At 41.7% G+C, this 17,227-nt stretch overlaps 1 protein-coding gene across 1 annotated transcript in view; it reads right to left on the reverse strand.

The window, feature by feature from the left end:
* LOC143785750 (cytochrome P450 2K1-like) overlaps positions 1 to 15,459 on the reverse strand; it is a 30,711-nt gene extending 15,252 nt beyond the window's left edge. The window contains exons 1-4 of the mRNA XM_077274842.1: positions 15,229 to 15,459; positions 11,032 to 11,194; positions 8,570 to 8,719; positions 1,158 to 1,318 (exon numbers count right to left, since the gene is read on the reverse strand). Of these exons, the coding sequence (XP_077130957.1) occupies positions 1,158 to 1,318; positions 8,570 to 8,719; positions 11,032 to 11,194; positions 15,229 to 15,423 (669 nt within the window). The 5' untranslated portion in view covers positions 15,424 to 15,459. The remainder of the gene's footprint in view (positions 1 to 1,157; positions 1,319 to 8,569; positions 8,720 to 11,031; positions 11,195 to 15,228) is intronic.
* Positions 15,460 to 17,227: the final 1,768 nt, after the last annotated feature.

Here is a 17,227-nt window from a genome sequence, read left to right on the forward strand (position 1 = left end):
TTATTGGACTAGGCACCGCACCCATACGTACTAAAAGCATACAGCTAGAGTGCACCCTTTCTCCTTAGTTTCACAATTGTATTTGTGTCTGCCATTACTTGTACACTTGCCTCATTTAAGAGGATGAAGTCAGAGTATGTGTGAAATCTTCTTAAAGGATCAGACAGAAGTGTGTGAGGAAAGATGCTCGACAGACATGTTGTGATGGGATGGAGCTGAGGAGAAAAGTTATGTAAATAGGCCTCCTTCTCATCTGAAAGCATACAGCCTGAAAAAAGCTAAGAAAGCAGGTCGGAAAGAGAGAGAGTCCATAACTCCCCTATATATAGAATCAAGATCTCAGGTGCAGATTGTTGTGGACAAGAAATATACAGTACTAGATGGTGGCCCGATTCTAACGCATTGGGTATTCTGCACCGGTGACCTTGTCTGAGAACAAAGACCTCACTTCACATTATATTTGTTTGCTGCAACAGAATAGAACCTTCACACAGTAACCAATACGATGGATGTACCTGTGAATTCTTTACAAGTAAATGTTTGCAATTAATCCTGTATGATCACCTGTTTTCTGGACTATTTGGAGTGCACCACATTACACCACAGTACCAGGAAGCAGATACTAATCGAGTGCATGCTGGCATCATGAGCGTTCCCCTGTTTTGTGGTAACTTCCACGCATCGTATGGTACTACCTATAAAGCAGAGGATGAATTTTGCAATATATAATAAATCTATGCTATACCGCTATTAGAATGACCTGGACGCTACAGGGCAAAGTGTCTGGTTCCCGCAAACTCTCTATTATGTTCAACTTGTATCCACCGTATTTGGTGAGTGTCTGAGAATGACTTCTCCTCCAGTACAATAAGCCATTTAAGTTGAGAGAGGGGAAACAGAATATTAATTTGTTATTATACATGAATTGCAATGTACCATTTAGGGAACCAAATTTATACATTATCATCTAATGCATTGGGCACTTTTATTTAATAAATGAAAAGACTGAAGGGTAGTTGATGAAAACCAAAAATTGAGTCTGGGTACATTTGTCTGAGCTCATGATACCACTACCAATGGTTTTAAATGTGATTCTGAAACTTTTCTCATGAGACTTCACTAAAAACTTTAGATATAAGATCTGAAGGTTTTCTTACCATCACTTTGGGTGTAGCAACCAGTTTGGTACTTTCATCTAACATGTTGATTAATTTTTGAAACGTTGGGTCATCATACTCAAACCTTTTCCCAAAGATAATAGAGCAGATTATATTGGAAACTGCACTGTTTGTTAACATGTGAGTATTGAAAGGTTTGCCTAGAAGAATAAAAACATTAAAAAGGTTAAAATATGAGTTAAAATAAATAACTGGCAAAAATAATAAAATTACTCAATTTGAAAGGTCATTTGTAACCCCAGGAAATGACTACTTTCAGTAGATCACTGAATCCACTTTAGAAATAATTTTGTGGGAGGAAGCTTTTAGCTACAATGATGACTATTGAAATCCTAATGATATGTTTAAATGCTGCAGATGTTTTCCACATGCAGCAAATTGTGATGCAGATTTCCAACAAATACAGAGTAAAAACCCAACACTTTGACGCGTACCCACTGTAAGGTGGCTTCTGGACACATAGTTGATGGTGGATATGTATCACAGAGGTAGTTGTCATCTGTGTTGTAAACCTGAAGTATTACTCTCGTGCACACAGCACTAAAAGGTTTGGTTCATCTGGATCAAGTTTTACGGGCAGTGTTATGACCCCAATGGCAGAGGGTCTCAGACGTTATTACCAAGTCTGCAAACACAAAAAAACCCAGCTCATAGGGCAGTGGTAACTAGGCTGACCGTATACCTGATCCTAGCACCACAAATAGCAGCAGCCGGGGAACGTACCTACGTTGGTTCTAGACGTCTCGCGCCAGCCGGAGAACTAACTAACCCTAGAAGGGAAAAGATAGACCTTTCTTGCCTCCAGAGAAAAGACCCCAAAAGTTGGATACAAGCCCCCAACAAATAATAACGGTGAGGTAAGAAGAAAAGACAAACGTAAGAATGAACTAGGTTTTTAGCAAAGAGAGGCCCACTGACTAATAGCAGAATATAGTAAGATGACTTATACGGTCAGCAAAAACCCTATCAAAATTTCCACGCTGAATATTCAAGAACCCCCGAACCGTCTAACGGCCCGGGGGAAGAATATCAGCCCCCTAGAGCTTCCAGCAAAATCAGGAATCACATTTAGTGCAAGCTGGACAAAAAATAAGAGCAATGCAAATAACCAAAAAACAAGGAAGCAGGACTTAGCTTATTTTGCAAGAACCAGGACCAGCAGACAGGAGCAAACAGAAAGGAACTGATTACAACGATGCCAGGCACCAGACTGAAAATCCAGGAAGCTTAAATAGCAACACCCCTGGACTAACGAGCCAGGTGGGTACCAAGCTGGGGAAAGAAACTCAAAGTGTCATGTCGCTAGTGACCACAAGAGGGAGCCAAATAATCCAATTCACAACAGTAACAGTATGCCAGGCCGAAGGTGAATGTTTAATGCATTGCAGAAGTGGGATTATAAGAAAGGAAATTCTGAGTTTTTTTTTTTTCTTCTCTTTCTTTCTCCCCTTTACCTCTGAGTGGCTTGAGCTTGCTGCAGACATGAATGTCCAGACTTTGATTACTAGTGTGGATCAGCTTGCTGCTCGTGTGCAGGGTATTCAAGGTTTTGTTACCAGTAGTCCTATGTCTGAACCTAAAATACCTATTCCTGAACTGTTCTCTGGAGACCGATTTAAGTTTAGGAATTTCAGGAATAATTGTAAATTGTTTCTATCTCTGAGACCCCGTTCGTCTGGAGACTCAGCTCAGCAAGTTAAAATTGTTATCTCTTTCTTGCGGGGCGACCCTCAGGATTGGGCCTTCTCGTTAGCGCCAGGAGATCCGGCATTGGCAAATATTGATGCGTTTTTTCTGGCGCTCGGGTTGCTTTACGAGGAACCCAATCTTGAAATTCAGGCAGAAAAAGCCTTGCTGGCTATCTCTCAGGGCCAGGATGAAGCTGAAGTGTATTGCCAAAAATTTCGGAAATGGTCCGTGCTTACTCAGTGGAATGAGTGTGCTCTGGCCGCAAATTTCAGAAATGGCCTTTCTGAAGCCATTAAGAATGTGATGGTGGGTTTCTCCATTCCTACAAGTCTGAATGATTCCATGGCGCTGGCTATTCAAATTGACCGGCGTTTGCGGGAGCGCAAAGCCGCTAATCCTCTGGTGGTGTTGTCTGAACAAACACCTGATTTAATGCAATGTGGTAGAATTCAGACTAGAAATGAACGGATAAATCATAGACGTCAGAATGGGTTGTGTTTTTACTGTGGTGATTCTACACATGTTATATCAGCATGCTCTAAACGCCTAACAAGGGTTGTTAGTCCTGTCGCCATTGGTAATTTGCAACCTAAATTTATTTTGTCTGTGACTTTAATTTGCTCATTGTCTTCCTACCCTGTTATGGCGTTTGTGGATTCAGGTGCTGCCCTGAGTCTTATGGATCTGTCATTTGCCAAGCGCTGTGGTTTTGTTCTTGAGCCGTTGGTAAATCCTATCCCCCTTAGTGGTATTGATGCTACGCCATTGGCGGAAAATAAGCCGCAGTTTTGGACACAGGTAACCATGTGCATGACTCCTGAACATCGGGAGGTGATTCGTTTTCTTGTTCTGCATAAAATGCATGATTTGGTCGTTTTGGGTCTGCCATGGTTACAGACCCATAATCCAGTCTTGGATTGGAAGGCAATGTCTGTGTCAAGTTGGGGCTGTCAGGGAATTCATGGTGATTCCCCGCCGGTGTCTATTGCTTTCTCTACTCCTTCGGAAGTTCCTGAGTATTTGTCTGATTATCAGGATGTATTCAGCGAGTCCAGGTCCAGTGCTCTTCCTCCTCATAGGGACTGTGACTGCGCTATAGATTTGATTCCAGGTAGTAAATTTCCTAAGGGAAGATTATTTAATCTGTCTGTACCTGAGCATACCGCAATGCGTTCGTATATCAAGGAGTCTCTGGAGAAGCGGCATATCCGTCCATCCTCTTCCCCTCTTGGTGCGGGATTCTTTTTTGTGGCCAAGAAGGACGGATCTTTGAGACCTTGTATAGACTATCGGCTTCTGAATAAAATCACTGTTAAATTTCAGTATCCTTTGCCTCTGTTGTCGGACTTGTTTGCCCGGATTAAGGGTGCCAAGTGGTTCACCAAGATAGATCTTCGTGGTGCGTACAACCTTGTGCACATTAAGCAAGGAGATGAATGGAAAACTGCATTTAATACGCCCGAAGGTCATTTTGAGTACTTGGTGATGCCTTTTGGGCTCTCTAATGCTCCTTCAGTGTTTCAGTCCTTTATGCATGATATCTTCCGGAAGTATCTGGATAAATTTATGATTGTTTATCTGGATGATATTCTGGTTTTTTCTGATGATTGGGACTCCCATGTAAAGCAGGTCAGGATGGTGTTTCAGGTTTTGCGTGAGAATGCTTTGTTTGTTAAGGGCTCAAAGTGTCTCTTTGGAGTACAGAAGGTTCCCTTTTTGGGTTTTATTTTTTCCCCTTCTGCGGTGGAGATGGACCCAGTCAAGGTCCGAGCTATTCATGATTGGACTCAACCCACGTCAGTTAAGAGTCTTCAGAAGTTCTTGGGTTTTGCTAACTTCTACCGTCGTTTTATCGCTAACTTTTCTAGCGTTGTTAAACCTTTGATGGATATGACCAAGAAAGGTTCTGATGTTGCTAACTGGGCTCCTGCAGCCGTGGAGGCTTTCCAAGAGCTGAAGCGCCGGTTTACTTCGGCGCCTGTTTTGTGCCAGCCTGATGTCTCACTTCCCTTTCAGGTTGAAGTGGATGCTTCTGAGATCGGGGAAGGGGCCGTTTTGTCCCAGAGAGGCCCTGGTTGCTCTGTAATGAGACCATGTGCTTTTTTTTCTAGGAAGTTTTCGCCTGCTGAGCGGAATTATGATGTTGGCAATCGGGAGTTGTTGGCCATGAAGTGGGCATTTGAGGAGTGGCGTCATTGGCTCGAGGGTTCTAAGCATCGTGTGGTGGTCTTGACTGATCACAAAAATCTGATGTATCTCGAGTCTGCTAAACGCCTGAATCCTAGACAGGCCCGTTGGTCATTGTTTTTCTCCCGTTTTGACTTTGTGGTCTCGTATTTACCAGGTTCAAAGAATGTGAAGGCTGATGCTCTTTCAAGGAGCTTTGTGCCTGACTCTCCTGGAGTCTCAGAGCCAGCTGGTATTCTTAAAGAGGGAGTAATCTTGTCAGCCATTTCTCCAGATTTGCGACGTGTGTTGCAGAGATTTCAGGCTGGTAGACCTGACTCTTGTCCACCTGACAGACTGTTTGTTCCTGATAAATGGACCAGCAGAGTCATTTCCGAGGTTCATTCCTCGGTGTTGGCAGGGCATCCGGGGATTTTTGGCACCAGAGATTTGGTGGCTAGGTCCTTTTGGTGGCCTTCCTTGTCACGGGATGTGCGGTCATTTGTGCAGTCCTGTGGGACTTGTGCTCGAGCTAAGCCTTGCTGTTCTCGTGCCAGCGGGTTGCTCTTGCCCTTGCCTGTCCCGAAGAGGCCTTGGACACACATTTCCATGGATTTCATTTCAGATCTTCCGGTGTCTCAGGGCATGTCTGTCATCTGGGTGGTATGTGATCGCTTTTCCAAGATGGTCCATTTGGTGTCTTTGCCTAAGCTGCCTTCCTCTTCCGATCTGGTTCCTTTGTTCTTTCAGAATGTGGTTCGTTTGCACGGCATTCCTGAGAATATCGTGTCTGACAGAGGATCCCAGTTTGTTTCCAGGTTCTGGCGATCCTTTTGTGCTAAGATGGGCATTGATTTGTCGTTTTCGTCTGCCTTTCATCCTCAGACTAATGGCCAAACGGAGCGAACAAATCAGACTCTGGAGGCTTATTTGAGGTGTTTTGTTTCTGCAGATCAGGATGATTGGGTGACCTTCTTGCCATTGGCTGAGTTTGCCCTTAATAAACGGGCTAGTTCCGCTACTTTGGTTTCGCCATTTTTCTGCAACTCTAGTTTTCATCCTCGTTTTTCCTCGGGACATGTTGAGCCCTCTGACTGTCCTGGGGTGGATTCTGTGGTGGATAGGTTGCAGCGGATCTGGAATCATGTGGTGGACAACTTAAAGTTGTCACAGGAGAAGGCTCAGCATTTTGCCAACCGCCGCCACGGTGTGGGTCCCCGACTTCGTGTTGGGGATTTGGTGTGGCTGTCTTCTCGGTTTGTTCCTATGAAGGTCTCCTCTCCTAAATTTAAGCCTCGCTTCATCGGTCCTTATAAGATTTTGGAAATCCTTAATCCAGTGTCCTTTCGCTTGGATCTTCCAGTGTCGTTTGCCATTCACAACGTGTTCCATAGGTCTTTGTTGCGGCGCTACGTTGTGCCTGTGGTTCCTTCTGTTGAGCCTCCTGCTCTGGTGTTGGTTGAGGGCGAGTTGGAGTACGTGGTGGAGAAGATCTTGGACTCTCGTCTCTCCAGACGGAGGCTTCAGTATCTGGTCAAGTGGAAGGGCTATGGTCAGGAGGATAATTCCTGGGTGGTCGCCTCTGATGTTCATGCGGCCGATTTGGTTCGTGCCTTTCACGCTGCTCATCCTGATCGTCCTGGTGGTCTTGGTGAGGGTTCGGTGACCCCTCCTTAAGGGGGGGGTACTGTTGTGAATTGGATTATTTGGCTCCCTCTTGTGGTCACTAGCGACATGACACTTTGAGTTTCTTTCCCCAGCTTGGTACCCACCTGGCTCGTTAGTCCAGGGGTGTTGCTATTTAAGCTTCCTGGATTTTCAGTCTGGTGCCTGGCATCGTTGTAATCAGTTCCTTTCTGTTTGCTCCTGTCTGCTGGTCCTGGTTCTTGCAAAATAAGCTAAGTCCTGCTTCCTTGTTTCTTGGTTATTTGCATTGCTCTTATTTTTTGTCCAGCTTGCACTAAATGTGATTCCTGATTTTGCTGGAAGCTCTAGGGGGCTGATATTCTCCCCCCGGGCCGTTAGACGGTTCGGGGGTTCTTGAATATTCAGCGTGGAAATTTTGATAGGGTTTTTGCTGACCGTATATCTGATCCTAGCACCACAAATAGCAGCAGCCGGGGAACGTACCTACGTTGGTTCTAGACGTCTCGCGCCAGCCGGAGAACTAACTAACCCTAGAAGGGAAAAGATAGACCTTTCTTGCCTCCAGAGAAAAGACCCCAAAAGTTGGATACAAGCCCCCAACAAATAATAACGGTGAGGTAAGAAGAAAAGACAAACGTAAGAATGAACTAGGTTTTTAGCAAAGAGAGGCCCACTGACTAATAGCAGAATATAGTAAGATGACTTATACGGTCAGCAAAAACCCTATCAAAATTTCCACGCTGAATATTCAAGAACCCCCGAACCGTCTAACGGCCCGGGGGGAGAATATCAGCCCCCTAGAGCTTCCAGCAAAATCAGGAATCACATTTAGTGCAAGCTGGACAAAAAATAAGAGCAATGCAAATAACCAAAAAACAAGGAAGCAGGACTTAGCTTATTTTGCAAGAACCAGGACCAGCAGACAGGAGCAAACAGAAAGGAACTGATTACAATGATGCCAGGCACCAGACTGAAAATCCAGGAAGCTTAAATAGCAACACCCCTGGACTAACGAGCCAGGTGGGTACCAAGCTGGGGAAAGAAACTCAAAGTGTCATGTCGCTAGTGACCACAAGAGGGAGCCAAATAATCCAATTCACAACAGGGCAGCCTGAGAGATGGGTGGGTTTGGCTGCCCACATACTCCACTTCTGTGAGTGTTTCACATATCAAAATGACAAAAATTGTGTGTGTGTGTTGAAGGAGAAGGCCTCCTGAATGTTATATCCAGACTGAGCCTTTATATTGGTTTCCATCCAGTCTGTATGACCTGGACTAGCTCTAAAGAGACTTTGCCAAAGATTGCTTACTTTTTTGCTTGCATTGAAAGGTTGTTTATTTTTTCTTTTTCTTGTGACTGATTTATGAAGTACCAAAAAACCAGCATGGACAACTAAACAGAAATGTTTCCTGTGTTACCTCACGATGCACCCAAGTGAGTAGTAATCACACGCCTCAAATATGTAGTGGAAGTGTCTACTGCATGTGAATAGGGGTTTGCAATACACTTATGAGTCACAATATAGTTTGAAAGGGTTGTCTGGTCTAAAATGAAAAGTCTGCAGTCGCTATGTGTGACTTCAGACTTTTGAACCCTTATAGTACATGAATTGTGCACTGCGAGGACTCGACTATTACTAAGCCGGGAATGGTAGTGATGTATGCAATATGCATATTCCAGGGCAGTACCCATCTAGTGAGCATGGCCTCTATCCATACAAGTGTATGAAGCGATGGTGCGGCTGGCTAGTGCGAATGGCCGTCCAATGGGTGCGGATGTCTAGTGGGCGTGGCGTCGCTCAAAACACTTGAGTGTATACCGGATTGGAGAGAGGCAAACAAGAAGTTAAATATAAAACTATGAGATAAATGTGAATGATGTATCTTACCATTGTGAGATTTAAAACTTTCTATAAGGGGAATTAATTCATCTTGAATTCTGTTTTCCAAACTTTTCTTTCCCATTCCAAAGTCTCGAAGTGTTGATAGCGTGAATCTCCTCATGGATTTCCATTGTTCTCCATTAGTATATATTATGCCTAAATCACAGGTATATATGAGAAAGGAAGCATTAGGCTTTAGTTACAATTAATGAATCATTTTGAAGAAAAAGTAGTCTTGTAATCTAAACAAGCCAACAAGTTGTTCTTTTAGAAATGAAAGAAATTTAAATCTGTGACATAAAAATTAAATTTAGAAATAATACCCAAAAATAAGAAAATGCATATAAATTGACCACTAAGCTGTCAAACACAATAATAATTATACTATTAACCCCTTTATGACCTATGAAGTATAAGTACGTCATAGGTCGCCTCCCCTTATCGCTGGCACATGTCATCTGGCACATGTCATCAATTAAAATGTGCCCCTAACAGCCGTGTGTGGAATCGCGATCAACCCGCGGCTCTTAATATTTAACATGATAGTGCCAGGAGCATGTCAATAGCTCCACCCATTGGTTCCACCCAAACTGCTATGAATGCCACCCTCTATTTCCGGCGCTCATAGCAGATGAGCATTTTTGCTACACATAACAGGGCTAAAGCCCTGCTGTGAAAAACATAGGCGATCAGATGATCGGAGCTTCTAGTTTCCCATGGAGATTTTTAAAGCAGGTAAAAAGTAAAAAAAAGTAAAACAAAATTAAAAGAATATGAAAGTTAAAATCACCCTCCTTTCGCCCCATTCAAAATAAAACAATTAAAAAACATTTTAAAAAAATGCACATCATGGTATCGCCGCATTCAGAAACACCCGATCTATCAATATATAAAAATAATTAATCTGATCGGTAAACAGCGTAATGAGAAAAAACTTAAAAATGCCAGAATCATGATTTTTTTTTGGTCACCACAACAATGCATTAAAATGCAATAGCAGGTGATTATAACATCGTATGTACCCCAAAATGGTATGAGTGAAAATGTCAGCTCGGCACGCAAAAAATAAGTCGTCACCCAGCTCCAGATCACAAAAAATGGAGACGCTATGGGCTTCGGAAAATTGTGATTTTTTTAACAAATTCTTTTTTTCACCACTTAAAAAAAAACCTAAACATGTTTGGTATCTACAAACTCGTCATGACCTGGAAAATCATAATGGCAGTTTTAGCATTTAGTGAGGATAGTAAAAAAAAAAAATTGTGGAATTGCTGTTTTTGAAATTTCACGACACTTTTATATTTTTTTAAGTTTTCCAGAACATGACATGGTAAAATCAATAGTCTCGTTCAAAAGCCCATCCTTCAAAAAACAAGCCCTCATGTGGCCATATTGACAGAAAAATAAAAAAGTTATGGCTTTGTTAAGAAGGGGAGGAAAAAAAAACGAAAACGGAATAAACCAAGGTGGTTATTAAGAATGAAAAAGAAAGGATGATGTTAACAGAAAAGATGGAGAAAGTGAAGATAAAAAAGGAGCAAATGGAAAATAAGAAAAAAGCAGGAAATTGAACAAAGGACAAATAAAGAAAATGAGGAAACAACTAAACAAGGAAGTTGGAGAAGAAGATGAGGAAAAAAAAAACGAGGAAGAAAAGAAGAATGAAGAAGATAATGACAACAATGGACAAGAAAACAGTGAAGGAAGAATAATAAAGAGGATGATTTTTACAGTGATGATGAAGGAGATGGAAAAGAAGCCAGGAAGGAGAAAATTATGAAGATACTATAAAAATGATGAAGATAATACTAAAATAGATAAATAGTTAAAGAAAATAAAAACAGAAGGAAGATGAAGTCAAAGAAAACAGGAAAAAGAAAAATGATAATAAAGAAGATGAATGAGACGAAGGAAACAGAAGATGATGTATAGAAGTAGGAGATGAAGGAAAAGGGTAAATAAAAGAAAAAAGATGACTGTGACTACTTTCTAGGACTGTCCATGGCGCCTCCCTCCCCTCCCGTTTTTCTTTTGCGTCTTTCTTGATCATGTTCAATCTTAACTGAAAATTTTTGTTGGTTTGCTGGATTTGTTCAGTAAATATCAGCAGTTTCATTTTAATGTATATTGCTTTTGTTAAAAAAAAATTAAAATAGAAACAAAGGAAGATAAGGAAGCAGAATCATAATAATTATGATGAAGTAGGAATAATAAGAATACAGAAGTATAGACACTAGTCGTTATGACTTTCTGCAGTCATTGCGCAAGAGTTTGCTTACATGTTTATAGTGTTCTTCAATTCATATTATTTGCTCATAAATGACCTTTCGGGATGTTTTTAATGAATCATCAATTAGCAGAATCAGCTCTAGTATTCTTCTCCCCTAACAGGTCACCACTGTGGATTTTATGATTCATAGAATGCACAATATTATATTGCTATAGTTCTATTATAATTCTATAAATACCGTGTTGATTAGAGACGATTTTGAAGATTGGAGAAATCGCCCGTTCTCCAAAATCATCAGCTCGGGTAACAAGTGCTTCCTTTACAATCTTATATCCAGCAAGTATCACCATTTTCTTGGGTCCAAAATGCAAAGTAAATATTTCGCCATACTTCTCAGAAAGCTGCAAAATATCATATATTTTTTTAGGCATATAAACATTTATTTGAATAGTACAGACAGATTTGTATTTACAAATCACAATTTCATTTAAAAATGGCCTACAAAGGTTAACTTCCAACAAGCCACAGTTGCTGTTGAGTCCATGAAACTGGAGAAGTATATAAAAGACTTCAAGGACTTAAGCAGTTGCGCACTGCATAGGTAAGACTGTGCAAGGCATTCCATAAAAATGTCATGGAATCCATGAGTGGTTTGACTGTGATTGCAAGTGATCTAATGTTCGAATGAAATAGAATATTCCTATTTCTCTGCAACTGCCAAGTTCTCAATTTCGAAATATAACAACCAAGCTTAGCGCCTCAATATGACATGTAGTTATTATAAGTTTTCCTGTATTAAGTACAGTCATTGATAGACCATTATTTTTAATCTTTAAAGAGTCCATAATAACAGGGTCTGTACCACAGGACTGGCGTATAGCAAATGTGGTGCCAATATTCAAAAAGAGGACAAAAACTGAACTCGGAAATTATAGGCCAGTAAGCTTAACCTCTACTGTGGGTAAAATCCTGGAGGGCATTCTAAGGGATGCTATGCTGGAGTATCTGAAGAGGAATAACCTCATGACCCAGTATCAGCACGGGTTTACTAGGGACCGATCATGTCAGACTAATTTGATCAGCTTCTATGAAGAGGTAAGTTCCGGACTGGACCAAGGGAACCCAGTAGATGTAGTGTATATGGACTTTTCAAAAGCTTTTGATACGGTGCCACACATAAGGTTGATACATAAAATGAGAATAATGGGGATAGGGGAAAATATGTGCAAGTGGGTTGAGAGCTGGCTCAGGGATAGGAAACAAAGGGTGGTTATTAATGGAGCACACTCGGACTGGGATGCGGTTAGTAGTGGGGTACCAGAGGGGTCAGTATTGGGCCCTCTTCTTTTTAACATATTTATTAATGACCTTGTAGGGGGCATTCAGAGTAGAATTTCAATATTTGCAGATGACACTAAACTCTGCAGGCTAATCAATACAGAGGAGGACTGTTGTGAATTCCGTTTCCGGGCTCCCTCCTGTGGTCATGAGTGGTACTGTGTGAGTTCTGTTCTTGGGCTCCCTCTGGTGGCCTTTAGCGATATGGCTGGTCTGTATCTGGGTTCCAGCTGCCTGGTTTTCTGCCACTCTGGCTCCTATTTAACTCCACCTGGACCTTTACCTTTTGCCAGCTGTCGTTGTATTCAGTCCTGGTTTGATCTCTCTTGGACTTCCCTTGTGACCTGTCTCCTCCTGGAGAACCTAAGTCTTGCTTGTTCATGTTTGCTCATTGTTTCCCTAAACATGTTTCTCACTATATGATGAGTTCACTCCAGCTTGCTTATATGTGATTTCCTTGCTTGCTGGAAGCTCTGGGGTGCAGAGTGCACCCCTCACATCGTGAGTCGGTGTGGGGGTTCTTGTATTCTCTGCGTGGATATTTTTGATAGCTTTTGTACTGACCGCACAGATCCCTTGCTATCTTCTGACTATTTAGTATTAGCAGGCCTCATTTGCTAAAACCTGTTTCATTTCTATGTTTGTGTTTTCCCCTTCACTCACCGTTATTATTTGTGGGGGGCTGTCTAAACTTTGGGGTTTTCTCTGAGGCAAGCGAGGCTTGCTTCCTCTCTAGGGGTAGCTAGTTTCTCAGGCTGTGAAGAGGCGTCTAGGTTTTTAGGAAACGCTCCACGGCTGCCTTTAGTGTGTCTGGATAGGATCAGGGTTGCGGTCAGTATAGTTCTCACATCCCCAGAGCTACCGTAGTCCGATATTCTGGTTACTTATCAGGTCAGATCGGTTATCCTTACCACCAGGATCATAACAGAGGACAATTTTATATTACAGGATGATTTATGTAAACTAGAAGCTTGGGCTGATAAATGGCAAATGAGCTTTAATGGGGATAAATGTAAGGTCATGCACTTGGGCAGAAGTAATAAGATGTATAACTATGCTTGATTGTAAAACTGTGGGCAAAACCGTCAATGAAAAAGACCTGGGTGTATGGGTGGATGACAAACTCATATTCAGTGGCCAGTGTCAGGCAGCTGCTACAAAGGCAAATAAAATAATGGGATGCATTAAAAGAGGAATAGGTGCTCATGAGGAGAACATAATTTTACCTCTATACAAGTCACTAGTGCGACCACACTTAGAATACTGTGCACAGTTCTGGTCTCCGGTGTATAAGAAAGACATAGCTGAACTAGAGCGGGTGCAGAGAAGAACGACCAAGGTTATTAGAGGACTGGGGGGTCTGCAATACCAAGATAGGTTATTACACTTGGGGCTATTTAGTTTGGAAAAACAAAGACTAAGGGGTGATCTTATGTTAATGTATAAATATATGAGGGGACAGTACAAAGACCTTTCTGATGATCTTTTTAATCATAGACCGGTGACAGGGACAAGGGGGCATCCTCTACGTCTGAAGGAAAAAAGGTTTACGCATAATAACAGACGCGGATTCTTTACTGTAAGAGCAGTGAGACTATGGAACTCTCTGCCGTATGATGTTGTAATGAGTGATTCATTACTTAAATTTAAGAGGGGACTGGATACCTTTCTGGAAAAGTATAATTTTACAGGGTATATATATTAGATTCCTTGATAGGGCGTTGATCCAGGGAACTAGTCTGACTGCCGTACCACATGGGTTTTTTTTGCCTTCCCCTGGATCAACATGTTAGGGCATGTTAGGTTAGGCTATGGGTTGAACTAGATGGACTTAAAGTCTTCCTTCAACCTTAATAACTATGTAACTATGTAACTATGCATGTATAATGTTGCATCCATTGGGCTTGTGCTCTCAGAGACTATAAGTGCTACACTGACTGGCCTCCTACTGAATAAGCTGTAAGTTTACCCTTCTTTGTCTGTAACTGCACTATCCGGGGAGCCATGTTTAGGATCAAAGACACCCACAACCGATGACCCATTTACATATTTATTATTTGTTGAGTATTGAGTTCAGACCAATTTTTTTGGAGTTCAGTTGGGTTCATAAAAAGGGGCCCCCTGCTTTATATGCTTTATATTTCAGTCCCTGTTCTGGCAATTAGTGGGGGTTATGATTTACGGCCCTTAGAAGCCAAGGAAAATTTTCATATGGTTAACTGTCTCATTTCAGCCCAGTGATACAAGGCATTTAATATTCATTCAACCATGGCTCTGCACGTGAAGTAAAACTGATAAAAAAATATATTTTTTGCAAAGTATGGTGAGAAAGAACTCCACAAACCCTGATCTAACAATAAACATTCTTAAAGAGGATGCTCAACCAAAATCTAGAGAAGTGATCAGTTAACCAGTACAAGTTTGTTTTTTTTTCCATGGTGATCAACTGGAAATTCCAACACCAACGCCCAACTTTACTCATGTTCGTTTGCCTCAATGCACATAAATCTACCCCATAATATTGGCCATAGTTTCTGAATGAAATGATTAACGCTCTTGGAAATGGTAATGGAGATACATTTGGCCATATATTAAATGCTGTGGTATTTTCATTAATCCATTGTCTTCTTCATTGATTTTCTCATTAATGGAATATAGCACTAACTGAACAAAATTAACACCTTGAAAACCATGACAACAGAATATGGTTGCGTGCATCTCCAGCAACATGACAAGTCTACGGAACATCGAGAGGTGCTTTGAACAAACATTATTTTGTTAGATTGTCCCTTGATAATAGGTTGATGTTAAAGTGTCCATCTGTAGGTAACTCCTGTGATTAGCTATTATTACAGGGAAATTTGACAGTAAGTATTCAATCTCTAGGCAGTTCCACCACAGGGAAATTAAGAGTTACACAGTGCCCACTCATATCAATGGCTTATGTACAATGCAGTATGGGACAAGACCTTCAGACATTTAATGCCCACCATTAATCCATTCACACCTGTGTCATTCAACAACCAGCCCCATTCCTTTGACCTTAGTTAAAAACTGTTAGACCCGTGTTGACTATACATTAAGTACAGTTTCCTACCTGCATCAGAGATTCGTGGGGCTTTTTTAGGTCCACCATGTGGAGATTTCCAATGACCGGCAGAGGCATAGGTCCAGGGGGCATCTTTGCTGTGCTCTTCTTAATTCCATTTAGCCAATAGATGAATAGGGCAATGAAAATTGAAAAGTATACTAACACATCAGCTCTAGCCAAAAAGTAGGCAATAAAAGCCATAGTGAAGTACTGTTAAGATACCGTTCTGATTGTACTGCTGTCCATATATTTATACACATGGACTTATTTTGTCATTACATTTGTTAATCTACTTGGTCACAAATAAACTTGGATAACCTCATTGGCCCATTGCCATTTACCTTGGCCAATCTACTAGGGCACAAATAAACTTGGATAAACTCATTGGCCCATTGCCATTTACCTTGGTCAATCTGCTAGAGCTCAAATAAACTTGGATAAACTCACTGTCATTAACCGTGGTCAACTACCTTGGCTTAGATTCCACAATCTTGGTTTTACATACATTATTAAACAAAGTCCAGCTCACCTTAATTGACATCCTTGGAAGCTCGAAGCACGGAGCCGCTGTGTCAGGGCTTGGAGGAATAAAAAAAAGACATACATTACATTATGCATTTCATCAATAAATGTTTGACAAGGCGTATTATAATGTGATGGTGTATAGTAGGATGAAGGAATATGATTTGCAATTTTGATTCCTCTGCCCCTCTGCCTGTTTGCGATCTTTGACAGGTCACTGCTGAAATTTTCAAATGGAGGAGGCAGGTCATTCAAAGATCAGAGATCAGAGGTAGGTGGGTGGGTTGTTGAATCACATATAGGGAGAAGACCCAGTGTACAGTCCACCCCCGTGCACCGAAATCTAGTTAGCAGAAAACTACATATGCTGATTAAGTGGGAACAACAAAGTGGATTATTCCCCAAATGTATCACTTTAATAAGTATTGAAGTGAAATCACAGCTATTGTGCTGAAAAGTTCTCGTTAAAAGAATCTTTATTTTAGAAGCACAGCTTGGGTGTGGGTCGCATGTTCTGCCTCATTCAGGGTATTTAGATAGAGGGCCAAAGTAGCAAACTGAATTCTTGCCCTAGGTGAAGCTGAAAAATTATAAAGTGCCTATGCATGTGTTGAGCATCTTAATAAGATAATATAAAAGTTTTGAAATTTTATGTTGACTAAATATGGGATTTAGAAAAAATATATTGTTTGTGGATTAAATAAGATTATTCTGTAAGGGAGTGTTTTGGCAGTTGAGTGACATGGAAAATGATTTGATTTTGTAGTTTAATGGACCTTATTACCTACTGAGAATGGCTTAAATGCATCATGCTGAACAAATTTCTCACTTTCATTCAAGAAGTGACTGGGATTGAAATCATAGTATAATGTGCTGGGTGGTGGAACCACTGTGCTTTGGACCAAGGAAGGCCTGGTGGGGCATAACTAGGGGCTTCGCCAAATCTGAGCTTGGATACACGACTGCATACACTACCGTGAGCCGAGGAGAGACTCAGGAGGTTGACCAAGTGCTACACCAGGACTGACCTCTGGTAGATGGCAGCTGACCCCCTAGTGATGTGTAGCTGGGATGGCCCAAAGAAAGTAGAGGAACCACGGACGCAGATGGGACTGACTGATGTAGAGATGAGCACTGGCAGGTGCGACTGAAACGGCAAATGTAGAGAAGAGCACTGGCAGGTGTGATGTGACCGGCTGATGCAGAGATGAGAACTGGCAGGTGCAGTGGGATCGGCAGATGTACAAGCAGATGGGCACAGGTGATAGGCAGGCTGGCGGCCGTGGCTAATAAACAACCAAGTATCTGGGGATACGAGCACTGAGACCTGAGAATTAACAAGAGTGTTAGGAAAAAACTTACAACTTTGCACAGGCACCTCCCCCTTGGTGCAGGTGCCTTAAATAATAAGTGCTCCCCAGTCATTGGCTGGGGACACTTTAGGATGGTGTGCGCTGTCCCTTTAAGAAGCTGGGACTGCTTG

This window comes from Ranitomeya variabilis, chromosome 7, assembly GCF_051348905.1.
Source record: "Ranitomeya variabilis isolate aRanVar5 chromosome 7, aRanVar5.hap1, whole genome shotgun sequence".
Lineage (NCBI taxonomy): Eukaryota > Metazoa > Chordata > Amphibia > Anura > Dendrobatidae > Ranitomeya > Ranitomeya variabilis.